Below are 26,387 nucleotides of genomic sequence, written 5' to 3'. Positions count from 1 at the left end.
CTCTGAGTCCACACACCCACCACACACAGCAAATGAAACATGGAAACACAATGTCACCACTGCAGGCTGGTTAGTGTCACACACACACACACACACACACACACACACACACACTACACACACACACACACACGGCGTAGCCTCATGGTCAGCACATACACACACTTCTGGGGCCAGCTGCATAAGGATAGACCTGGTCCTACACTTAGATGTGACTTTAAGTCAAACTTCCTATAGAGATTATATTTAGGCCTACCTTCCTACTTCTTCTTGGTTGTTGTAGATTTCTTATGGTTTGTTTCGGTCTCTAAAGACTCTTTTTCAGACTCTATCCAAAAAAAAGAAAAAAAGATTTGGCATCTTGTATGAAACAGCGACAGTATTGAAAGATAAAATTTGTCCCACTCTGTAGGCCGACTCGTTGCCATAACAAAATTCTTAACTGGAGAGTAGCTAACATTCCAAGCTCAAAATACGCAAAGTCAGTTGTAATATTTAGGTAACAGTCTTAATTACACTAGTAGTCCAACAACCTGAGAAGGACAACTACACACCCGTAACACATGATCTCTCATTCATCGCCTGCTCACACACACACACACACACACACACACAGCTCAGACACTCACTAGCCTGGCGCAAAGTGAAAAGAAATTGTAGAATTAAAGGCAAAGGTGAAAATGAATCCTCGCGTTGTGTTGTGGTCTGTGTGGACTCCCAGTCACCATGTTCTTCTCTCTCCTTCTCCTTCACACACACACTCTCACACACACACACTCACACACTCACTACTCCACTGACGGTGGCGAGAGTATTTCCTGGTTGCCATGGCAGCATGGCCAGCAATGACTGGCTTTGTGGGCCAACCCATCAGCAGCAAGCACAACAAAAGAGAGAGAGACAGTGGAGGAGAGAGTGTGTGTGTGTGTGGAGGAGAGAATGCTGGGTGGAACCAAGTGTTTGAAGCTGAATCAATAAGATAACCTCGGAACCCAGTTGTCCCGTTTTTTCCAAAAATCATTCAAAAGTAGACATGAAGTCCTAAATGATTCAATACCAAACAAGTGTGAGAACCAGAAGCTGACAGAGACATTGTTGAAATGACCCTTTACAAAAGATCAAATAAGGCAAACTGCTCTCCTGCTTTTCCCACTGAACACTTGAAATGACACCAACATCATTACAAGGCAGCAGCCTTAAAGTGGGCTGTGGTGTGAATATTATTATATTATAATATATATTTCTAGCCTTTATTTGTTTCATTTTTCATAAATTTAGCCCACGGTCTTCCATGGTATTTCCATGATTCAAATTTTTCGGAAAGGATCTGGGATATATATATATACACCGTATATATATATATATATATATATATATATAGTGGCATCTCAATACAGTGTTATCAAGAAATGTCAGTGACATCATTCTATCTCAACCTCACAATGTTGTCAAGACAATGTCAGTGACATCATTCTAGTAGCAACAAAAGCAGCAGGAAAAGTGGGACTTTTTGCATTTTCAGGAAAATCTATTATACTAGAACATCTAGAAAACCTTCAGAAAAATAAAGTTTATTCTTAGTTTTTTCAATTTCAACAAATAAAAAAACAATGCACAGCTTTATAAACACATAGTAGCGTTGAAATACATGATAAATACTATTTAGAAAAGTAATTTATATACACTGTGCACTTCTCGTCAATTCTGAAAGATGCCATGAGAGTTGGGTGTATTGTCGTCAGTCAGAGCTTCAGTCACGTCTTAAAGTCGAACTGAACCTGTTCGTCACGTGCATAATGAGTCCGTTTCAGACTGAAAACATAGTTTGTCTAAGATGACAGGTTGAGAGGCGGGTCATAGTATCATGTCGATGATTTTATTTGACAATTCTGGGGACTGGATTGGGCTTTGGCCAATCCAGGCGTGTTCCGCCTCCAAATCGAGTGGGATTCAGTGTGTTGTGGCGCTCCCCTCGGGAAGAGCTTGGTGACGGGAGGTTAGTGGCTGAGTGGAGCTCAGCGACCCGCAGGCAGCCAGCTGCCTTCGTGTTGCCGAGCGGAGAGTGCAGCACGTCGGCCTGGAATCTCCGAAGTGCGACCCCTGACAACCAAGCTCTCGGATGCGCGCGCCATTATCGCTGCTCTAACGATACGATATCCCTGGAATGCGCGTTTTAACGAGCCAGTTACATTTCTTTGCATTCTTAAAGATTATAGTTTTTGTTTTTTGTTCATGTTTCTAACAATTGGCCAAGTTAGTAGTTAGTTTATGGGATAGGAATTCTGCCAGATGACAGGCACTAGGCGCCATTTTCTACTTCATTTGGAAGAGAAAATTATCCTGAAATGAAGATTTGATTGACAGCTGCATGTCGTGATATGATTGGTTGAAATGGGGTAGAAATTTGATAGTACTAGGTGACATCAGCAAACTGTACATTACTGTTATCAATGAAATCTTGAAAAATGAATGATGATGATGATGTGAAAAAGTGTGAAAAACTAAAGAAATTAGATTGTTGTGATTTTCTTTGCATACATTATTAAATAGGTGCACTGCATACCCAGGTATTTGAACTAAAAGAAAAGAAAAGTAATTTTTGGGTTCAGCTCCACTTTAAGTCCCGTTCAGATGTGTGTCAGGATGTGCTCAGCCTCTCAGTTCAGATGTGTGTCAGGATGCTGTTCAGCCTCTCAGTTCAGATGTGTGTCAGGATGCTGTTCAGCCTCTCAGTTCAGATGTGTGTCAGGATGTGCTGTTCAGCCTCTCAGTTCAGATGTGTGTCAGGATGCTGTTCAGCCTCTCAGTTCAGATGTGTGTCAGGATGCTGTTCAGCCTCTCAGTTCAGATGTGTGTCAGGATGCTGTTCAGCCTCTCAGTTCAGATGTGTGTCAGGATGCTGTTCAGCCTCTCAGTTCAGATGTGTGTCAGGATGTGCTGTTCAGCCTCTCAGTTCAGATGTGTGTCAGGATGCTGTTCAGCCTCTCAGTTCAGATGTGTGTCAGGATGCTGTTCAGCCTCTCAGTTCAGATGTGTGTCAGGATGCTGTTCAGCCTCTCAGTTCAGATGTGTGTCAGGATGCTGTTCAGCCTCTCAGTTCAGATGTGTGTCAGGATGTGCTCAGCCTCTCTTTCACAGATAAATACTGTAGCAAAGAAGAGAGAGAGAGAGAGAGAGAGAGAGAGAGAGAGAGAGAGAGAGAGAGAGAGAGAGGGGGATCATTCAAAGTTGATATTTGTTGCTGCCAAGTTATACCCTGCAATCAAATGCTTGAGTGAGCACATAGGCAGTTCTTGGCAGTGAGGTCTGAAGTAATTATTAACTTTCTGTCCACAAGTACACTTGAAAACGTAGTGCATGGTGCTTATCCTCCGTGTGGCTTCAGAGGGCATTACATCAGGCTATCTCACAGCTCATTCTATTTCCTGAGCTGCATGGAAGCATTGGCCTGGGATTCAATCACTACCCACTTTGACAGCTTTCGACAGTTTACAGCTGACCATGCTCTTTCTTGACTTAACAATAATAATAATAATAATAATAATTCATTGGATTTGTTATAGCACCTTTCAAGACTTATACACTTTACTAGGCACCTAAGGCATCTATTCGTACCAAGCATATCTAGCTTGTCGGGAAGGGGGCTAAATAACGCTCCAAACGTAGGTTAAATTTGGGCGAGGGAAAAATATTTCAAAGGGGTTCCTTGACCTCTCAGCTCAATTGATCTGAATGAAAATTGGTTGATTGGTTAATTGGTTAATTGGGTACCACCAGTCTCCCCTTTACAGATAAGGTAGCATTTTTCACAGCCGAGCATTAATAGCTTGTGGATTGATTTCTTCTGTTGTTGCTCATCACATTTTGTCTCAACAATGTGTTCTGCATTCAAATACTTCTGATGCGTAAGGGGGGGAGAAAATGTTGACAATTTGGGGTATTTTGCTGAAATGTTTTTGTATGTGGATGGATTATTAATTTCCCTTATGCTCAAGTTCACATGCTCTGTTAAAGAAAAAAAAAACATGTAGGGAAATACATCACCTTCAGTCTCGTGTGTTGATCAGAGTTGTGATTAAAGGGTTGGGTGAGCTAGATGTTTATAGTCTTTGGGGCATGCTGACTGTGAAGTCAATAAGTAGCAACTGACTCTGGTTCTGTGTGCAGACGCATTCCCTGTCTCAAGCGCTGGTTGCAAATATACACCGGCTCTTATTTGGACTCTTACAATACGAGGACTATTTCGAGGACCACGACTTCTTAGTCCTGCGGGGTGCACCTACTTACTTCTCTCTGGAGGTCAATCAATAAATTGTATCTTGCAGCGAGCGGCAGGAGTCTGCTAGCGCTGAGTGAAGAGAGGAAACACTACATCTCTCTCACCTTCTTCCTGAGTGAAGAGAGGAAACACTACATCTCTCTCACCTTCTTCCTGAGTGAAGAGAGGAAACACTACATCTCTCTCACCTTCTTCCTGAGTGAAGAGAGGAAACACTACATCTCTCTCACCTTCTTCCTGAGTGAAGAGAGGAAACACTACATCTCTCTCACCTTCTTCCTGAGTGAAGAGAGGAAACACTACATCTCTCTCACCTTCTTCCTGAGTGAAGAGAGGAAACACTACATCTCTCTCACCTTCTTCCTGAGTGAAGAGAGGAAACACTACATCTCTCTCACCTTCTTCCTGAGTGAAGAGAGGAAACACTACATCTCTCTCACCTTCTTCCTGAGTGAAGAGAGGAACCACTACATCTCTCTCACCTTCTTCCTGAGTGAAGAGAGGAAACACTACATCTCTCTCACCTTCTTCCTGAGTGAAGAGAGGAAACACTACATCTCTCTCACCTTCTTCCTGCTGGCAATGGCCTGCTGGAGCCACAGCATCTCCATGGCCAGGGTGTTCCTATGGAGACGCAGGGCTTCTCGGGTATGGGGCACCTCCACCTCCTGGGCCAAACAGTGCTGCAGCGGACCTGCAGCAGGGATGGGAGGGCATGTTCAGAATGACACATGGAACACACGTTACGCAGACATGTCGAACTCAAGAGCTACTGTAACTAAGTATAAAATTGTCTCGTTTTTAAGCGGCGCAGCAGCTTCTAGAAGTGACTCTGTGTGTGAGCGTGAGATGTGTGTGGGCGAGATGTAGCCTAGGCCCCGCCCCACCTCTGCAAAGAAACACAGGCGTAGAGAGAGAGAGCGTCTCGAGCGTTTCAAAGCTGCTGTGTGTATACCGGTGTTTCCCCCTACAATTATACAGGCCCGGCGGTCCCGCCAGGCCGACGAGGCCCCTGCCATGCCTGAAAAAGAAAGACTAATAACATAAATGACTAATATGAATGAATATGGATGAATAATGACATCACAACAGTCTAATACTAATGTCAATATTGTCCAAATCTAGCTTCAAACGGCCAACATTTTTCGCTGGCGACCGAAGTCAGTTTAAGTTTTGAAGTCCCTCCAGGCCTGAAAAAGAATCTAGGGGAAACACTGTATACTGTATACTTAGATTGTATTTTGTATCTTGAATAATTATTTTGTATATTTTGTGATCTGGAGTATGGGTTACAGGTGTTGTTGAGTGTCTATGTATGTTATTATGTACATACAATATGGCCTCCAAGATCCTAGGGAAGCCACAGGAGCAGCTAAGTAGTCTGTACGATGAAATAATTAGAAGTAAAGCTGAGAGGATCATTAACAACTCCTCTCATCCACTGTTCAGTGAATTTGAACTTTGACCCTCAGGGAAGCGTTACAGACTACCGATGTCAGAGAGAAACATCTATACGGCTACGTTCACACAGCAAACCTTAGTGCTCGAATCTGATCTTTTCCCCCCTAAGTGACTCAGGTCAGTCTTTTTCATGACTGTGTGAACAGTACAAGTCACATTGAAAGTGACGTTTTTAAAGACGACCTGGGCTACTTTCAAATGTGGAAAAACATCAGATTTGAATCTGATGTTTTGGAATCTGACTTTGGGGTGAACAGATCTGGCCCATATCTGACTTAATGCTTCAATGTGACTTCTACATCATTCCAGAGCGACATTCATCACTATTCTGCGCTGGCGGGAGGAGGGAGGACCAGATTGTGATTACAAACATGGAGGACAGCTGCGAGGGAGCTAATCAGTGGAGGGACAGTGAGGTTTTAGACCTTATAAGTATTAGCAAGAAGTAGCAGCTATTGCTCCACAGAAAGCCATCATTACAATTTTGGCTCTTTCTCCTCCTCCTCCTCGCGATCATCTGCTCCTGTATTCGCTGGCTTCCACTGCACAATAACTTGTAAATTAAACCGTAAACAACAGATGAAACAACATTGTCAGCTACCGCCATGTTTACTGCTGTCTTCTTCTGGGTTTACGTAGAACAGCAGTGTGCTGCGTGTGACGTTATTGTTCTTCTTCTGCGCATGCGGGTCACTTCAGGCAAAGAACTTTTATGGAAAGAAATGACAGCTCCATATTGCCCCATTGCAACATCAGCGCCCAGCAGCCTCCGCCATTTTTTATTTTTGGAAGCGTGACAGCGCCAAAAGAACCTTGCACAGGCTCGCAGTGGTCAGCTGCGGTAGCGCGGGCCCCTATAATCAGCCTCTCTAAACAGTAACTCAACGGGAGAACACTCTAAATTTCGTGGATTCACATCTTTTCTGGGCGTACTGCAAATCTTGATTGAAGTGGTGTAGTGCAGGGATGTAAAACAACAACCATATTGTGGAAACTAAGCAAAATTTTTCGTTTTTTTCTTTTAGTTTTTTCAAGATAAATAGCTAATGAGAAGGACCCGAGGTTAAAAACACAGCAACGCACTTCTGACGGAGTGGACGACAGCCGCATGTTTAGAGAGGCTGATTATAGGGGCCCGCGCTACCGCAGCTGACCACTGCGAGGCGCATTCTGTTTCCAAAAATGGCTGGAGTGTCGTCTCTTTCCTTCCATGCTCTTTGCTTCAGGTCTGCAATCTGTTCACACTTGTATAATGGGCCACTTTTAAAAAGTCTGTGTGAACAGCCACACAAAAAATCTGACCTGATAAAGAAAATCAGATTCGAGCACTAAGGTTTGCTGTGTGAACATAGCCTAAGAAGTCCTTTGTCTCAGATCCTGTGATGGCATAAATAACACTAGGATGCGGTACATACTGCATAGGCTGGTGCTTTAATTTCTTACTGAGGTTTTTTGTACAGCAGGTCTTTTCCTGAATGTTTTTTAAATTGTTTTTGAATTGGACCTATGATTTGTCATTTTGACCTGTATTGTGAGGTGTAGCCTACTTTTGTGCATCGGTGTGCTCATTTTGTGGATGTCTAGTCAGGTTTTTTTCCCCATAATTGCATTCTTTCACGTGTTTTGTTGTGTTTTATGCTTTTGAGACGTGTCTGTGGTGGAACCAAAGACGAATTTCCACTTGTGGACAACAAAGTTTTCGTAATCGTAATCTATCTATACATGTTGTATGCTGTCGTTTATATTTCCTGTATTTTTTTGTGTGGATCCCAGGAAGAATAGCAACCTGATTATGAACGGGGGGTCCAATTTGACAAATAAAGATCAAAAGTCCTGTTGCTTCCAGGCTTTTAACTTGTCTTTCATACACACACAAAAGGCAGTGAACAACACTACCTGTAGCAGGGATCATGGGGGAATAGACCACAGAAAGGGAGGCCTGTCTCTGGCGGTGTGAATCATCTCTCTCAGCCGTTATCGTCTCTGGAAGGAGACGACGATCTGCTTCTCTCTCCTCCGACAGACCTGGTGCAGGTTTCAACAGCTTGCTGCTGACAGAGCAGCTTGGTCTCGCTCTTAGAAATGGGCCATCCTCCTTAGTGATGAATGATTGGAGAGTATATGAATAAAAGATATGATGTGCTGAATCCAACACGGTCACAACATTCTCATAATAGCGGCATCTTACGGTGTCTGTGAAGTGCGGAATGGGGACGATGGTCTCCCTCCACTCTAAGTGGGCCAAGTCCCCCTCAATTTCTCTCACGATGTCTTCAAAATCTTGCCGTGCACGGGCGATCTCTTTTCTCACCAAGTATCCACGGACATGTGCCTAGCGAAGAGAGGAGAGTTTACTCAAGTGACACTAGACAGGTTACAAGCAAAGCCAGAGATACAGTTGGTTTTGGTGAGAACATTCAACGGCCGTGTGATGGAAAGATATGGTGATTTGATCCAGGATGGAGCAGAAGAACCTGAGACAGGAGTGACAGGATTTGGGGTGGCAGTGCCAGCACAAGGAATCGGAGTCAATAGAGAGCCGCAGGAATGAGTCTGGAAGTACAGTAAACTTCTGGGTTCTTCAGTGGAAAAGTCTATGGGATTTAACATGGGGGTTTCACTTAAATGCATAAAATAAGGTATGTGGATTTTTCCCCCCAGATTTTTTTTTATATCCCCCATTAGTGCTAATTTAATGTATTTATCCTGGTTGCTGCTCCACCCTCTGCCAATCTGGGGAGAGCCGAAACTGGCTCCATGCTTCCTCTGAGACATGGGCAGTTAGCCAGCCGCTTCTTTTCACCTGACAGGGGAAGCTTCACCGGTAGGACATAGCACGTGGGAGGTTCACGCTATTCCAACCAGTTCCCCTCCCTCCGAACAGGCGCCCTTAACGACCAGAGGAGGAACCACATTAGCAACCAGGATATTGCATGTTTTGGTGAAGGGGGTTCCTATATGAGGGAAACCTCCAGGGGGCACGGGGAGAGGAGAACGTGCAAACTCCACACAGAAAGGCCCTTTTGACAACCCCACCCGGGCGGTGGGCACTCGAGGACATGCGGACGGGCACGCATTCCTTCAGCGCTCACAGCGTCCCAGGTGAGAATCGAACCCAGGACCTTCTAGCTGTGAGGCGACAGCTCTACCACTGAGCCACCATGCCCCCAATAAGGTCTGTGGTTAACAAAGGTTTTTAATGTGGTTTTTTATAAAACGCTTCAAAAGGCATAACATTTATTCACATTTGTGAAAATTATCCTGCTGAACCCAAATCCACGTTCCCATAAACTTTTGTTAACCACAGACCTTATTTAATGCATTGAAGTGAAATCCCCATTCTAAAACATAGACTTTTCCACTGAAGAAGCAAATGGCAGCGATTTCTGGATAAACCCTCCAAAAATACATCATCCCTGCTGTACTCTATAGAAGAACATCCAATGACTTGACTCTACAGTGGAGATGCTGCTTTATTCACCTTATTCTTTGCCCATACAAGGACGCTTCTGCAGGACGTCATTTTGTAATCGTCTGTCCGGTTTTAGACACGGAAGTAGATTACGCCTACCGCAGTCATTTAGACTTGCCAAAAAGCTGTTTTCAAGGAAAAAACCCCCAAACTGTTTTAAAGTTTTAATATTTTTCTGGTGAGAACGTAACATATATGTGACCAGTTTATCAGAATAACGCCTATTTGGAAATATTTAATGAGCAGCGAGGACTGGGAGCGCTGGCTGTGCTGACACCGGTCGGACTAGCTATCTGTCAAACCCTACTGTAGGCTACTGGCAGTGAGAAATCACTGTCGACGTGCTTTTGTAACCAACGTTAAATGCCGACCGGGTACAGCCATCGGCTCCTCGCAGCAGTAACACTATGAATATGAACATGTAACTGAAGTTGGCCGCAGTGTAGCTTAATTCTGAATGTTGCCAAACTTCATTCATTATTATAGTGACGTTTTGTTTTGAAATTGGCCGACAACTAGCGCTGAACCGGAAGAACAAATACAATTGCGTGTAACGTGGAAGAGAGAAAAAGTGGGCGTGGTGAATAAGGTGAATACAGTGGAGAGATGCTGGTTTATACAGTGGAGATGCTGGTTTATACAGTGGAGATGCTGGTTTATACAGTGGAGATGCTGGTTTATACAGTGGAGATGCTGGTTTATACAGTGGAGATGCTGGTTTATACAGTGGAGATGCTGGCAGTATTGGTGACACTCTGAAGGGTGGAAAAGGTTAGACTTGACACGGTGCTGATTTGCTGTGACTCATCGTCTGTTCCAGCTAGTTTGAGGTGCTTCATTCTAATAGCCGTCAGGATAAGTTGTATGAGGTGCTTCAGTCAGCCACTATATAGTGAGACAGGAAGGGCAGGTCACATGACAGGAAGGGCAGGTCACATGACAGGGAGGGCAGGTCACATGACAGGAAGGGCAGGTTCCAGCACATGTAGGGGTGAGGGGGAATGAGGAGGCGGATGAGCTGGCAAAAAGGGCGTTAAAGAAAGGAAATATAGAGGTGCAAGTTATTTATTGATTATTTATTATAACAAGTGTGTTATTTGGGAAAAAAACTATTCAAATGTGGCAAGGGAGGTGGGACAGGGAGGAGAAGGGGAGGCACCTGTACCCAATTCAAAAGAGTGTTAAAGGTACTAGGGTATAGGGGGTCTCAACAGGGGAGAGGAAGTTATATTGACACGGTTAAGGTTGGGACATTGTTCACCTATCTTGGCTTGACCATACCCAGAGATCCTAAGCTAATATTTCAGTTGAATTTTAGGGATTTTGTTTCAAAACTTAAACAATGTATAGAAAGCTGGAAAATGCTCCCTTGATTGGTCGTATAAACTCAATTAAGATGGTTTCACTTCCCAGGTTCCTTTATTTGTGTCAAAGCCTCCCCATTGTTCTTACATCAGCTTTCTTCAAAGAGCTGGACTCCATAATTCTGTCCTATATTTGGAATTATAAGAAGCATATAATTTCTAAAATTCATCTGCAAAAACCTAAGTCTGCAGGGGGGCTGGCCTTACCAGTGTTTAGCCACTATTACTGGGCTGCCAATGTTAGGGCTCTGATGTTTTGGCGACAAGGAACTCCTGGCAATTTAACTCCCGGGGCCTGTGGCTAAAAATGGAGGCTGGCTCTATCGCCAGGTCCTCATTGACAGCCATGTTGTTTTCTAAGCTAGAGGAGCCTGGGACTTTGAAAGGTTTGAGTTTTGTTGTGAAAAACTCTTTCAGAATTCTGAATCAGGTTAAGAACGTTTTGAATGTACCAGATGTTTCTGTTCACACACCAATCTGTTTTAATCATTCTTTTTTGCCCTCGTGGTCAGATAGAATTTGCCATGCCTGGAGTGAAAAGGGGCTGGTCTCCATCAGTGACCTGTATATTGATGGCCAATTTGCATCCTTTGATCTTCTGAAGAGAGCATTTGGATTGCCCCAAACGCATCTTTATAGATATATACAAGCTAGACATTATGTCCGATCCAAGATTCGCAAATTTGAAGTTCTCCCAGATTGACATGTTTTTTTTAAGGTTTTGTTAAGCCCTCCCAACTCCAGGCATCTTATTTCTAAGTTTGTGTGTTTGTTCGACGATTGCATTAAGGCCCCCACTGAGAGGATCAGAAAGGCGTGGCAGGAGGAACTTGGTGTTGATCTGTCTGAAATCATATGGGACAGGAGCCTGTCTGTGGTCCAGCTCTGCTCAGTTAATAGTAGGGATGGGCATTTCTAGCAAAAACACTATTCGAAATTCGCTGGCCAAATTCGAATTTAATTCGAAATTCGAAAAAAAAAAAAAAATGTAATTTTTTTTTTTTTTTTTTTGTGAGTGAAATGTTGCATTGTCTCCCCTGATTCTAAGTCTACGGCTTTATTAAAATATAAAAAGCTTCTGCTGTGGATTTTTAGCTCAAACAAGCATTGCACCACTGAAGTAAAGAACATGTTACATGACATTGACATTTTCGAAAATAAAAAACAGTTTTGACAATCATGAGTGGTTCATTAAATATTTAGTAGGCTCAGGTCTGAGTGCCAAAGGGGTGCCAAAGTCACCCCCTCTCCCTCTTCATGGGATTTCATCCGCCATTCATTTTTCCATAAACCTTGCTTAAAATGCTTATAAAAATTGTTTTACTTGCTCAAACCAAGCGATTTGACTATACTTAGAATCAGGGGAGACAATGCAACATTTCACTAAAACATTTTTTTTTTTTTTTTTTTTTTTTCGAATTTCGAATTTCAATAATAAAAGTCGACCTTGATAATAACAACGATTATTCGAAAATTCGAAATTCGATGCCCATCCCTAGTTAATAGCAGCACTTATCCAATTTAAATATATATCCTTCTGGCTCACCACTATGTGATAGGTGTCGGGTGTCGGAGGGCACACTGTCCAATGCTTTTTGGTTTTGCCCTTCACTATCAGGATTCTGGGCTAAAATATTTGACTGGTACTCTAAGGCCTACAAAATAACCCTCCAACTGGAGGCGGAACTCGCCATCTTCGACTGCTCTGAGTCTTCTTTGCTTCTCTCAACGGCCGTGCAGCAATCTCTGACACAGGGAATGACAGTTGCCAATTCTGAAGGAATGGAAGTCCTCCTCTCCACCTTCTTTTCAGCTGTGGCTGACAGACATGATCTCAGTTATACGTATGGAGAGACTGGGGGTCAGGTAGAGTGAGTGTCCTGACGTAGGCTAGGCTACGTAGATGGGTAGCGACGCAGTATAACACTAGTAGCAGTCCCACGCCGACGGCTTCCTGCAGCACGCGCGCAAAGCAAAGAAGTTTGTTTTCAACTGCCATAAAACACAAAAGACGTTTTGCAAGAATGGAGAAAGAAAATTCTGTGAAGTCACTCAAAACAACGCTGTTTGAGAGACGGACTTTACAGGAGAAGCATCGAGTGAAAGAGCTTGGACCAGATCACCCTGAGCTCGCCATTAAACAACAGGCTACAGACAGAGGAAGAAAATACACTCGGGTCTTTTTCAGACGTTTCTAGTAGCTAGTAACGTCCGTTACTACTTGCTTGATTTAGGGCTGGAGTGGACGATAATTCAATAGCCTATTATTGTTGTCTTTCAGTGGAATCATCGTGATGATATTAAGTTATTTTAATAGTGACATTTCTGCTGTCTAAATTGATGATGACAAGCAAATGTTACTTAAAAACTGATCAAATGAGGTATGGCAGGAATATTATTTGAAAAGATAAGGTTTGTTTGACATCACCATTCAGTTCAATGAGATGAACACTGATTTTGCATATGTGAAACATATGATATTGATATTGAGAACAATCCTTATGATTATCATATTGATTTCAACCCCATTGTCCAGGCCTATAGGTATAGCCCTCCCTGGACAAGAATGCACCAGCCGCTACTGGTGTGAGGTAGTTTAGGTGTGTGTGCATGTGTAAGGGAGTAACAGGGGCTGTTTAGTAGGTTGTGAGGTTGGTTAGGTGTGTGTGTGGTTGTGAAGAAGAGGAGGAAGAAGAGACCTAGGAGCAGCTCTCGGCAGGGAAACTGTGGATGGATGGATCCAGAAGAGGGCGGTAATGAAACATTGAGGATGCCAACGGCCAAAAAACACAAAAAAGAAGAAGAAAGTTACACTAAGCGTTCCTAAGATAAAGGAACGCACCATTTAGCGCTAGCCTCCTGCCTGGTAAGGTTAGCAGCTGAGCTGTGAGTTTACTGGTAAGGCTTGCTAAGTTAGCAGCTATTTTAAAGCAGGTTAACGTATTAGCTCCAAAACAACACAACCATAAAGACAGGTTTATAGTAAACCATGGTGCGAGTGCGTGGCTTTAAATAACCATTTATTACCTGAAAGCAGGTTAATATCTTCTCCCACCGACTTCTCTCCATTGCTGCGTCTTCTTCTTCTTCTTCTTCTTCTTCTTCTTCTTCTTCTTCTTCTTCTTCTTCTTCTTCTTCTTCTTCTTCTTCTTCTTTAAGGTTTATTGGCGGTTGGCAAACAACGAATTGGTGGATTACCGCCACCAACTGGTATGGAGTGTATCCTCTCAATCAAATTTGTTGTTCTAAGATACTGAAATATGAGTCGATAACAGTTATCCCCTGAGCTCTTTTGCAAAATATACACAAATTCAAAGTTGACTTTGACCTCTCTTAGGTCCTGCACCAGCTGCCTTCTTTCTGACTCATATTTCTGACAGTATCATTACATGTTCAATTGTTTCTTCTTGCTCGCACTCACATCTACGGTACCTCTCTCCATTGCATTCATTGAATTGCATTGCTATCAAAGACGATGGGATAAAGCAAACCCAGTCACTTCCTGTATCTGTGCCCGCGGAACCCCGCGGCAGTTAATAATATGAGTTGTGCTAGCTAGACTTGTACCAAGACGCTGATTACATTACACTGCATGATGCAATGTAATGCAGTGTAATGTAATCAGCGTCTTGGTACAAGGCTAGAGTTGTGCCAAACAAACGTTAATATATAAAAAAAAAACTATACGTCACATCGCTTATATTTTGACATTCTGAGTGAGAGCAGAATTACCTCAAGAGTTTGAGGTATAATTATATGTCGTGTAAAAGTTGTGTGTGAGTCGCAGTTTTAAAAATGTAAACAGAGTTAGATGGCTAGAGTCAGACACTCCCAAAGCTCCATAGCGTTCCATTGCCGTAGCCACCGAGTGTGACGCGGTTTTTTTGTTTACCAAAATGCTGCTCGGCAATGTGCTCGGCTGATCCCGCGTCTCCGATTGCCATGGTAACGCCGGTATGCTGCAAATCGCGGACTCGAACTTTTGATTTGCTTCCGGTGTTACACAAAAATAATAAAAGACTAATCGTGTGAAATATAGCTAACCGCTAACTATATCAGCTCAGCTTTTAGTTGGACATATTATTATTACTACGTAAGAAAATTAGTGAGCGCATTTAAACTAGGGAAAGATTCTGGAATATTAAAAATATCGTTACCGGTATTTTATTTCGAAAAACACGTCGGCGGGAGAAACAGAAGAAGAAGAAGAAGACGGAAGTAAACATCTGTTACGGTTTGTTTTTTTCTGAGTTCGTAATGTTGCTGCTGCTGGCCACATGGGCTTGTTTGCTCAGGTTTAACAGCACAACTAGTCAAAATGAGTAGTGGAACAAATCAAAGGACGTTGTTCCAGACGTGGGGTGCAACCGTTCCTCAAAGCAACGTTGTTCAACCGAAGAATGCGGGCAAGAAAGCAGGCGCAGGACGGCGCAAATCAACTAACGCTACAAGCAGCACAGCAGCTAACAAAACACAGCATCCTTCTCGCAGTTCACTATGGAGTGAAATTGGTCAGAGGTCCGCCTACACACCAGAGTGCCAAGTGAGGATACAGGACCTTGCTGATGAAGATGATGACGATGATCTGATGGTGGTCGCCGTCTATGAAGCGGAAAGGACTCTGCAACTTGATGCTAACTTTGTCCAAGATGACAACAACCCGGTAGGAAGAGAGAGCACTGCCCTCTCCCCTGTCTCATCAGGCGGACAGTGCTACCCAGACTTCCCTGGCTTTGACAGCTCGTCAGCTAAGGTATGGATCTACCCCTCCAACTACCCCACCAGGGAGTACCAGCTGAAGATGTCGGAGGCCGCCTTGTTTCAGAACACCCTGGTGTGTCTTCCCACCGGCCTGGGAAAGACCTTCATAGCCTCTGTAGTCATGTACAACTTCTATCGCTGGTACCCATCGGGAAAGATTGTTTTTATGGCTCCCACCAAACCGCTTGTGGCGCAACAGATTGAGGCGTGTTACAAAGTGATGGGGATCCCACAGGCACACATGGCGGAGCTGACAGGTACGATGCTGCTGTAAATGACAAACTGTCAGTTGTGGCCTGAAGATTAGAGAAGCAAGCTAGGTAGGGAAAGTGAAAAAGTAGTGACTGTCCCTCCCTCATTACACCACTGAGGTGCCCTTGAGCAAGGTCCTTAACCCGAACCACTCCAGTGGAGCTACTCAGTGGCCAGCAGATCTGACTGAGGTTGTACTGGTCAGCTTCCAGCTGTGAATGTGAACAGGGCGCTCCTGAAAAAGAGAAATTGATCTCAGTGAGACTCCCCCCTGTATAATTAATTAGGTAAAAAAAAACTGCTTTTACCTGTTACTGATGAGACCATCTGATCCTCAGGCAGCACAGCAGCAGGTCAGAGGAAGGAGCTGTGGAGGGCAAAGAGGGTCTTCTTCCTCACACCCCAGGTGATGGTGAATGACCTGTCCAGAGACACCTGCCCAGCCCTGCAGGTCAAGTGTGTGGTGATCGACGAAGCCCACAAGGCACTGGGCAACCATGCCTACTGTCAGGTACAGATGCTGTCTCCTCCAGAGTATGTTCTATGCACTGTCTTGATATTAAGCTCATGTATTGACTCGTTTTTTTACCCCTTTCCTCAGGTGGTCCGGCAGCTCGGCAGTCAGACTCGCCAGTTCCGCATCCTGGCTCTCAGCGCCACTCCGGGAGGAGACACCAAGGTGCGTACAATGTGTGTCTGTTCATCAAAACAGAGACTGGGAAGGATGACAGGTTTAAATACTCCCCCTGCAAATAAATCAAGACTATTATAGGTGGAGCTGGAGCATGGTTAGTACCTCATTCACACCCAGCCAATGAAAAGTTACCACATACATCAGTGTGTGTCCCCACTGGATACACACTCTCAACACTATAGAGCCCTTTGGTCTAAATGAAGACAATAGCTTATCTTGTCTCCGTTTAACTCTGAAGAAGACACCTGTGAGTGTTAGTCAGTCTCTGTTTGCACCTGAATAAATTGCTAAACTTGACGGTGTGCTCCAGATCCAGATCATTTTTCATCTTTCATTCAGTCCCTGTTCTGAGAGGCACCGTTTTCAAGGTTCGTCAGACTCGGCTGAAGCGCGTTTTACTTGTTCCCCTCTGTGTACAACATACAAGCTATTTAACACACTATGGGTGGAGGAACATAGAAGAAACATATGGGAAAATATATAAGAATAAAGTTTATAAAAGAAGAAACAAAGGAAGAGATTAAGAATTTAAAATGATTCTGGTTCGGAGAGAGTCACAGATATTAGCTGCACAATAAGTCAATGATGCAGACCTGACCGTTCAATATTTTGTATGATTTCGTAAGGTAACAAAAAGTGACGAGATGCGATATTGAATGTGACCATATAAACCACTTCTCCATCTAACTGCTCTTCTGTCTCATTTCTCTTCCCTTCAGTCGGTGCAGCAGGTGATCTCTAACCTGTTGATCTCCCACATCGAGCTGCGTTCGGAGGAGAGTCCCGACATCCAGGCCCACTCCCACCAGCGCAGCGTGGAGAAGGTGGTGGTTCCTCTGGGAGAGGAACTTGCTGCTTACCAGACACGCTACCTGCAGGTAGGCTCACATCAACGCCACATCATCTTGAGTTAGAATCCTCTCTCTCCATAACTTTGATCTGCTCTTGCAACTACACATCAAGTTGAGCAAATCTGAATCGCCAAGACCGGATTTCTTTCTTGTCGCTGTAATGATTGTATCATTTCATGACAACTGCAGGATTTTATGCAGAATAATTCTTATTAATATTAACACAACTTTTTAGTCATTAGACCTTCATCAGGTTACATTAAAAGGCAGGATAAACATACCTGTTATAGACAATAGCAAAAATGTACCAACCAATCAAGACACACTATTCCAAGAAATCCCTAAGACGGCTTGTGGCTTATTAAGGTCAAAGGAGCCACTTATATCAGTAATAAAATCACAAAGCCGTTGACAGACATACAGTACACACACACACTTCCCTCCACTGCTTTTTCTTTGCTTGGCCCATGACCCATATTGTGTCACATTTGTTTCTGGTGCTTTGCTGCCACCTTCTGGTCAATGTGTGCCTTTTCACGACCCAAATTCCCTTCTCATGTCAGAATCGTTTCTCAACATCACCTTTGTGCTGTGTGATGCTTAGTGGGCCCATTAATAATGGCCCGACTGATTTGTAAATAAACCAGCCTCAGGGGGCGCTCTCGCTCTGTGTCTGTGCTCTGTGTGGTTGTTAGTCAGACTAGATGGGTCTGGATCGTTCGAGGAATCCCAGGCTCTCCTGTCATGAGTTGGTTCGTTAGTGTCTATGCTAGGGCTGTCCTCCACTCAGAATTCTGCCAGTCGCATCGAATTTGACTGTCCAATATGAATATTCGACTATTCTATAAAAAATAAATAAATAAATGTATAGAATATCTCAAGTAATTATTTCGACCATATCAACAGTCAATGCAACACAGTGATGGGGACATATTTTGAGTAATAAGAGACTGTATATTATCATGCAAGATTTGAATTGGCGACGTCGGGCGATTGGATAATGGATTTGTCTGAAGAATGAGACAGGCAGGAGACATCTATGTATTTTTTAAATTAAGCTCTTAAAACCTAATTTTTATGTAATTTATTTCATGTAGCCTACATGAATAACACTGGGTATCCGCGGGGTCTTGAAAAGTCTTGAAAGTTGGGAATTCAATTTAGGGAAAATCAAGACCCTTGAAAAGTATTGAAAAGTCTTAGGTGGATTTCAAATTTAAGACCCTTTAAATGTGTTATTTGTTCGATGTGAATAGATGTGTTTTCATGACGTTCATTTACGCTGAGTTCAAAATAATTTGCGTGCTTTTAAAAGAAATACGGTAATGTAATGTTACATGCATGTGACAGTGTGTCCGTGTGGGTGTGTCGTGGGCGTCCACCCCCTCCTCTCCTTCACTCATTCAGTGCTTGCTTCAACACAACAAACATGGCTGCTGTGAGCGCATGCGGTCTTGTCCGGTCTAGAGAGCGAAATATGGAGTTATTTTGCTTTACGTTACGTTGCTGACAGGGATGGACACTACATAGCCCGTCTGTAAACAATGTTTAAAAGTGCGGAGGCGAACTGGTGAAGGGAGCTGACCAAACGCCGACAAACATCACGACTTCAAAGAGCAACAGGTAGCAAATGTGATCGATAACTAATAATTACACTCCCTCAAATAAGTCATGACAGCAAACATTTTTCACCGTCAGTTTGACGAGTAGTAACTGAGCCCCACTTCTTACTTAGTCTATGCCACATGCTTCACAACAAATATTGGGGTGGGACTGCTTTTGTTTGCTGCCACAATACAGTATTTTGCTCTTAGAAATGAAATGCTGTACTAGCCTAAAGGCCTGTTCTACAAAAAGTACTAGTACCGTAAATTCCGGACTATAAGACGCACCGGTGTATAAGCCGCGGGACCAAAATTGACTATTTTTTTCTTCTATAAGCCGCACCGGTCTATAAGCCGCGGGTGTTTTGATGTTTAATTACCATATGAAAGGGTTCGTGCACAGAGAGGAATGTCGGGAAAGCGATGGCTGTTTGGGGAAGCTCCCATTTATTAACATTTCAACAAAACAAAACAAAAGTCAGGTCACTAATCCCCAGACAAAATCACACAACAATAGGCTATATGTGCAGCAAACCTGTAACCAGAGAAGTCAAGTCACTAATGCTCGTCTTCCTCTTCTTCCTGCGTACTGAAACCACCAAAGTCCTCATCTTCAGTGTCGGAAACGAACAGGTTCAGGGTGGCTTCGTCAACCACTCTCCTCTCTCCTTCATTGTCACTCAAAACCAACGAACTCCTCTTCATCTATAGCTGTGTTTCCATTACAGTTTTTCGCAAAAGAATTGCGATATTTCTACAACTTCGACAATGTACAATTGCGACTTGTAGGCGTTTCCATTGAAGTTGCGTTTGAGTGATTCCCCGTTGCAGCAGCTGCCACAGTGATTACGCACGGGGATCTGCCCCATATCCCGTCCCCTGCATGCTCAAATCCAACCAATGGTCAATGGAAATCCCAACATGAAGTTACAATGCATATAAACGAGCCTGATTATCAATTCAAAAGAAAATGAGTCGCAAAATGTTGCTGGCTGCGTGAATGCAGTCAGCGCGACAGGCAGAGGAAAAAAGGTAGCCTAATAGCCTACAACTGGTCCGATTTAGAGATGGAGGGGGGAAAAGGCTGATTTGGTTCTATAATTGCACCTGAAACGTGTGCAATGTATTAGCCTACTCACAGTCACTGTATTCACTTCAGACAGCACCACCGCACCAGTGTGTGCTTTTCATCCTCTCATCTCGCCGCTGTGCCAAATGCGCGCACACAGGCAGCCTGCTGTCACCATGGACCGATTTCTGCCATTAAACATTATCTAATTTGCCCGGCTACGCTTTTGCACAACACTCGTCTTTCTGCTAGGTAGCGTTGCTTCAAAGTTTTCCACTTGCTGCGGAGGTTTTGACACGGCTATCGAACCTTACTTACCAAACTTATTTTCCGCTCCTTTTCCAAGGGATAATATGGGTCACATGACGTGCAAATGCGAAAAATGTGTTTCCATTACACTTTTGCGATAAACTGCTATATCGACACGTCTGAAAAACCACCTCATGATCATCTACTGCTCGTTCTCATGCTGTCGAGAACGAGCAAAGCTTTTTTTTGGTGAAAGAATCCTCCAGGGCGCTTCTTGTTAACAGTCCGAGTGAGTGGCAGGTCGAACGTCAAAGGCACTTCATCCATATTTATGATCTGCTCCGGTTCGATGGAATATTCCTTGATCTTCCTTTGTGTGAATTCGCCGAAGTTTGTGATTTTCTCCTGGTAGTCGGGGGAGGGAGTTGATGGGCTTGTGGCCGTTTGCTTACCGTAATTACCATATGTAAGTGGTCACGCACAGAGGGGATTGTCGGGAAAGAGATGGCTGTTTGAGGAAGCTCCCATTTACCGTATTACCGTAACATTTCAACAAAACAACATAACACAACACCACCGTTGTTTATTTTTACAGTGCACACAGTGTCCGCGGTGTGGTGAAAAGAGGGCAAGAGAGGAAATTAAAACAGAAGTGGATTTATAGTTAGAAAGAGTGCTAAAAAAGAGAGATTTTTTTTTTTTTTTTTTTTTTTTCCCTGAAAAAATCCATAGATAAGACGCACCGTTATATAAGCCGCAGGGGCCAAAAAACGGGAAAAAAGCCGCGGCTTATAGTCCGGAATTTACGGTATACATGTTGTTGCTTGTACGTACGGGCACCTCAGCCCCAACACAGCTCATCAAAACAAGCATAGTCCATTAACGTCCAATAAACTCTACTTATACTCAAGAGCCTCAGCCTATGAGGAGTTTGGGCTTTCCTTCCCCACAAATTGACAGCATGTTGCGAGCAATCTGTGGCCAGAGAAACAGAGGCTAGGAATCACTTTGCCAAAATACGCTCTATTCACGAGTTTCCTGGTGAGACCGTGGGCGCTTCCATGACACCCTCCCTCCCTGTTTGCAGCTGCTGGTTGCCTGTTTCCGCCCAGGACCGTTCATAGTGAAAGAGACTGAAAATAATCATAATCTTTGTACCTACCTATGTCTTGTAATGGAGTCCCCCAGCACAATAATTTCACACGTGCATAATTGCACAATGGAGTGACAATATCTTGAATCTTGAAAGAGAGAGACCGCTAAAGCTACGTTCAATGACCAAATAATAAGAGTTCCGGTTTGGACGTTTAGCCTTCAAAACAAAAGCGGCCGCTATGCAACCACATACTATTTTTAGCCATTTCGGCTAAAATAAGCCACACATTCCCACTCTTTGACAGCGGCGCCACCTCCTTGCTAGTGAAAAAAATGTCAATAGGAAGTCGACAACCGGCGGCAACCGCTGAGAATCATGGGAAACGTAGGTCAAGGAATAAGGTGAATACCGTCATTATGTATCCCTCCCCACCATGATCAAACATCATCGTATTCTATATTCTGAATTAGGGATGTTCATCAATTATCGAAAATCGATAATTGATCGTTAAGGATTGGAATCGATCCTGTGGCATTTGGATCGATTTAATTTTTTTTTTTTTTTTTTTTGGACTAGGTTTGGGTGGAATTCGTTCCTCCTCGCCCCACTCCATTGCACAGCCGACAAACGTGAGGTGGAGCTTCATATAGTCTCTAGTTTTCTGGCTGGGCACGGGCCTTTGTGCCAACAAAACTGTTTTAAACATGGGGAATTCACACCGGCATGCGCCGGGGACAGCAGTGTTGGAGAGGAGACACATTGAAATAAAGAGTTCATTGAGGAGAACACGTTGTCTTTCGTATTTTCTGCCATAGGCATTCATTTTGTAAAAAAAAAAAAAAAAATATATATATTTAAAATTTTCTAAGTATGATCGATAATCGATAATTGATCGTTAATTTTCACTGATTATCGATTTTGGAAAATTTTCAAAATGAACATCCCTATTCTGAATAGCCTATAGGACGAACCAGCGTGACTGGGTCGTCAGCGTCACTGCCACCCAAAAATGCGTAACCCCGCGGCAGTTAACTAGTATGAGTTGTGCCAAACCAACATTAATATCTCAAAATGTATACATCACATCGCTTATATTATTTTGACATTCTGAGTGAGAACAGAATTAGCTCAAGAGTTTGATGTATAATATATGCATGTCGTGTTAAAGTTGTGTGAACGGTCGCAGTTTTTAAATTGTTTTAAATAAACAGTAAACACGGTCAGCCGGCTAGAGTCAGACGCTCAAACTCAGGTTCCATAGGGTTCCATTGCCGTTGCCACCCAGTGACGCGGTTTGTTTACCAAAATGCTGCTCGGCTGATCCCTCCTATATTCTAATTCTAATACTCTAATATTCATAGAAACGTGTAGAAGTGGAAGACATTTTTTTTTTTTTTTTTTTTTTTTTTTTGAGTGTGGTAAGATGGATTTGTCGCGTGATCTCGGTCCAACTCACAAGGTTACCACAATATGGCCTAACCCTAACCCAATCCAATTCACTATCACTTCATTCAAATAACGCAAACAAGCGTCATATGTTATTGAACAAAACAAAGAAAACCACGGTATGTTTTGTTGTTTAGACTTCATTGCATTTCCACAGTACAGCACACTTTTACAAAACACTTAAACCCCCCAAAAAATCATAGGTTGTGTCCAAGTTCATTAAAATGAACAGCTACAGGATTTTTCCCCCCATCATTTAGTCTGTTACTTCTGTGTTCGGCTATGCAAGATTTTAGACAACGCTGGCTTTTACCAATATACGCCAGACCACAAGGACACTTGATCATATAAATAACATTTTTGGTATTGCATGTGATTACCGTAATTTTCGGACTATAAACCGCGGCTTTTTCCCCATTTTTCGGCCCTGCGGCTTATATAACGATGCGGCTTATCTATGGATTTTTACAGCTAACGGCCACTAGGGGACCTCCTAAATCTATGGATTTTGCTACGAGAGACAGAACGAGAGCAAGACAGACATTACGAGAGCGAGACCCTGATTGGATGATGTTGCAAAAAATGTGCCTCGCGACCTGATTGGAGCACTGTGCCACTACGCTCTCTCAGCCACTACTGTAAAACACCCTCCCTCCTCCCTCGCTCCCTCGCTCCGGGGGAAAAATGGCAGCGATTGAGCCTGAAAGACAGTCTGAATGAAATTGAATGTAACGTTCCCAATTCTATGTATTACATTCTAAAAAATTTACGGCAACATTTTGGAAGGCTAAGCCACACAACTAGCTCGTTGTAATCTAACATCATGCTTCAAAAGATGGAGAACTGGCTGTGTTACGACGATGAGGATGCAAAACATGTAATTTGCATGTTTCGTTCCACCCATGTTTCGTCCGCACTGCCAAATTCAATGGAATGAAACGAATCTTGTAGCCTATGTTGGACGTAGTGAAGTGTTTTTGATTGATTTGTTCATCGGACTCAAAACGGTCTCCGCTGATAAGACACGGAGATCTCTGTTACAGGCAGGCGCTACGCCTCCTCCTGACCAGTTTTAAACATTAAAACACCTGCGGCTTATAGTCCGGTGCGGCTTATATATGTAACAAACAGTCAATTTTGCTGCTGCGGCTTATACTCAGGTGCGCCTTATAGTGCGGAAATTACGGTACACCTTTTATTTTCAGTAGTTTGCCAGAGTGGGCGTGACTGTAGATGTCACATGACCTCATGCAAATGTATTCCCTAGCTACCCTTGAATCCTTGATGTTGAATCGCTCTATTCACCTTATGTTCCAATGCAGGGGTCAGCCAATTACTTCCTGTTGTGCTGACACTTCCTGTGACAGTCTTCTTCTTCTTCTTTCGGCTATTCCCGTCAGGGGTCGCCACAGCGGATCATCTGTTTCCATCGGTTTCTGTCCTCTGCATCGTCCTCCGTCACGCCCGCTGCCTGCATGTCCTCTTTCACTGCGTCCATGAACCTCCTCTTGGGCCTTCCCCTCCTCCTCTTTCCTGGCAGCTCCATCTCCAGCATCCTCCTCCCGATGTACCCCACCTCCCTCCTCCGCACATGTCCATACCATCTCAGTCTTGCCTCTCTCACTTTCTGTCCAAACTGCTCAACATGGGCGGTTCCTCGGATGTAATCGTTCTTTATCTTGTCCAGCCTCGTCACTCCCAGAGAGAAGCGTAACATCTTCATCTCTGCCACCTCCAGCTCTGCCACCTGCCTGTTTGTCAGTGCCACCGTCTCTAGACCGTACAGCATGGCTGGTCTCACTACCCTGCTGTAGACCTTTCCCTTCACTCTCGCTGGTACCCTTCTGTCACAGATCACCCCAGTCATCCTTCTCCACCCACACCACCCCGCCTGCACTCTCTTCTTTACCTCCTTGCCACAGTCCCCACTACTCTGCACGGTTGACCCCAAGTATCTAAACTCCTCCACTTTTGGTACCTCTACTCCCTGCATCTTCACCCCCCCTCCATCTTCCCTCCCGTTCACACACATATACTCTGTCTTACTTCTACTTATTTTCATCCCTCTTCTCTCCAGCGCATGTCTCCACTTCTCTAGATTTTCTTCCACCTGCTCCCTGCTCTCACTACTGATTGCGATGTCGTCTGCAAACATCATAGTCCACGGGGACTCCTGCCTGACCTCGTCTGTGAGCCTGTCCATCACCATTGCGAACAAGAATGGGCTGAGGGCCGACCCTTGGTGCAATCCCACCCCAACCTTGAACCCCTCAGTCACTCCCACTGCACACCTCACCACCGTCGCACTGCCCTCATACATGTCCTGCACTACTCTCACATACTTTTCAGCGACTCCTGACTTCCTCATACAATACCACACCTCCTCTCTTGGTACCCTGTCGTATGCCTTCTCTAGGTCTACAAAGACGCAATGTAACTCCTTCTGGCCTTCTCTATACTTTTCCATCAGCATTCTCAGGGCGAACAATGCGTCTGTTGTGCTTCTTCCTGGCATGAACCCATACTGCTCCTCACTAATCCTCACCTCTCCTGTTAATCTAGCCTCCACTACTCTTTCCCAAAGCTTCATAGTGTGACTCATCAGCTTTATGCCCCTGTAGTTGCTGCAACTCTGTGCGTCTCCCTTGTTCTTGAAAATAGGCACTAGTACACTTTGCCTCCACTCCTCTGGCATTTCCTCACTAACCAAGATGTTGTTAAACAGTCTTGTTAGAAAGTCCACTGCCAACTCTCCTAAGCATCTTCAGGCCTCCGCTGCTATGTCATCTGGGCCGACCGCCTTCCCTCTCTTCATCCTCTTCATAGCTGCCCTCACTTCCTCCTTACTTATCTGTTGTGCTTCCTGGTTCACTGCCTCCACATTGTCCATCCTCCTCTCTCTCTCATTTTCTTCATTCATCAGCTCTTCGAAATACTCCTTCCACCTTCTCATCACACTGTCCTCGCTGGTCAGCACATTGCCCTCCTTATCCTTTATCACTCTAACCTGCTGTATATCCTTCCCTGCCTGGTCCCTCTGTCTAGCCAATCGATATAAATCCTTTTCTCCTTCCTTGGTATCCAACCTCTCATACAACTCGCTGAATGCTCTTTCCTTTGCCTTTGCCACCTCTCTCTTCGCCTCCCGCCGTGTCTCCTTGTATTTCTGTCTACTCTCCTCATCTCCAAATTTATCCCACCTCTTCTTCGCCACCCTCTTCCTCTGTACACTTTCCTGCACTTCCTCATTCCACCACCAGGTCTCCTTCTCTTCCTTCCTTTTTCCTGAAGACATACCAAGTACCTTTCTTGCTGTCTCCCTCACCACTTCTGCGGTGGCTGCCCAACCAACCGGCAGCTCTTCTCTACCCCCCAGCGCCTGTCTTACCTCCTCCCTGAACTCCACACAGCATTCCTCTCTCTTTAACTTCCACCATTTAATCCTTCGCTCTATCTTCCCTCCCTTGGCTTTCTTCCCCTTGGCCTTCACTGTCATCCTACAGACCACCATCCGGTGCTGCCTAGCTACACTCTCTCCTGCGATTACCTTGCAGTCCCTGACCTCCTTCAGGTTACACCTTCTACATAGGACATAGTCTACCTGTGTGCACCTTCCCCCACTCTTGTATGTTATCCTGTGCTCCTCCCTCTTCATGAAGTATGTGTTCACTACTGCCATCCCCATCCTCTTTGCAAAATCTACCACCATCTGCCCTTCTGCGTTCCTCTCTTTTGCGCCATACTTTCCTATCACCTCCCCATCTCCCTTGTTACCTTCCCCTACATGCC

At 44.1% G+C, this 26,387-nt stretch overlaps 2 protein-coding genes across 2 annotated transcripts in view; one reads left to right on the top strand and one right to left on the bottom strand.

Moving 5' to 3' along the window:
• Positions 1 to 4,830: 4,830 nt before the first annotated feature.
• Positions 4,831 to 13,654, bottom strand: iqcc (IQ motif containing C; the record flags this gene model as incomplete). The annotated part of the gene is made up of 4 exons (XM_083633248.1): positions 13,604 to 13,654; positions 7,929 to 8,072; positions 7,637 to 7,835; positions 4,831 to 4,973 (listed from the first exon to the last, which is right to left on the bottom strand). Exons 1-4 carry the CDS (start codon positions 13,643 to 13,645, stop codon positions 4,831 to 4,833), a joined length of 528 nt encoding a protein of 175 aa, XP_083489374.1. The 5' UTR covers positions 13,646 to 13,654.
• A 1,240-nt stretch (positions 13,655 to 14,894) lies between these two features.
• fancm (FA complementation group M) overlaps positions 14,895 to 26,387 on the top strand; it is a gene marked incomplete at its 5' end in the record, with an annotated part of 126,418 nt that continues 114,925 nt past the window's right edge. The window contains 4 exons of the mRNA XM_083633247.1: positions 14,895 to 15,594; positions 15,928 to 16,100; positions 16,191 to 16,268; positions 17,003 to 17,161. Coding sequence (XP_083489373.1) covers positions 14,895 to 15,594; positions 15,928 to 16,100; positions 16,191 to 16,268; positions 17,003 to 17,161 — 1,110 coding nt within the window. The remainder of the gene's footprint in view (positions 15,595 to 15,927; positions 16,101 to 16,190; positions 16,269 to 17,002; positions 17,162 to 26,387) is intronic.

Source organism: Poromitra crassiceps (genome assembly GCF_964638095.1).
Source record: "Poromitra crassiceps genome assembly, chromosome: 3".
NCBI classification, from domain to species: Eukaryota; Metazoa; Chordata; class Actinopteri; order Beryciformes; family Melamphaidae; genus Poromitra; species Poromitra crassiceps.
The sequence above is the reverse complement of the archived record's forward strand: the minus strand, read 5'-3'. Positions and strand labels throughout refer to the sequence as shown.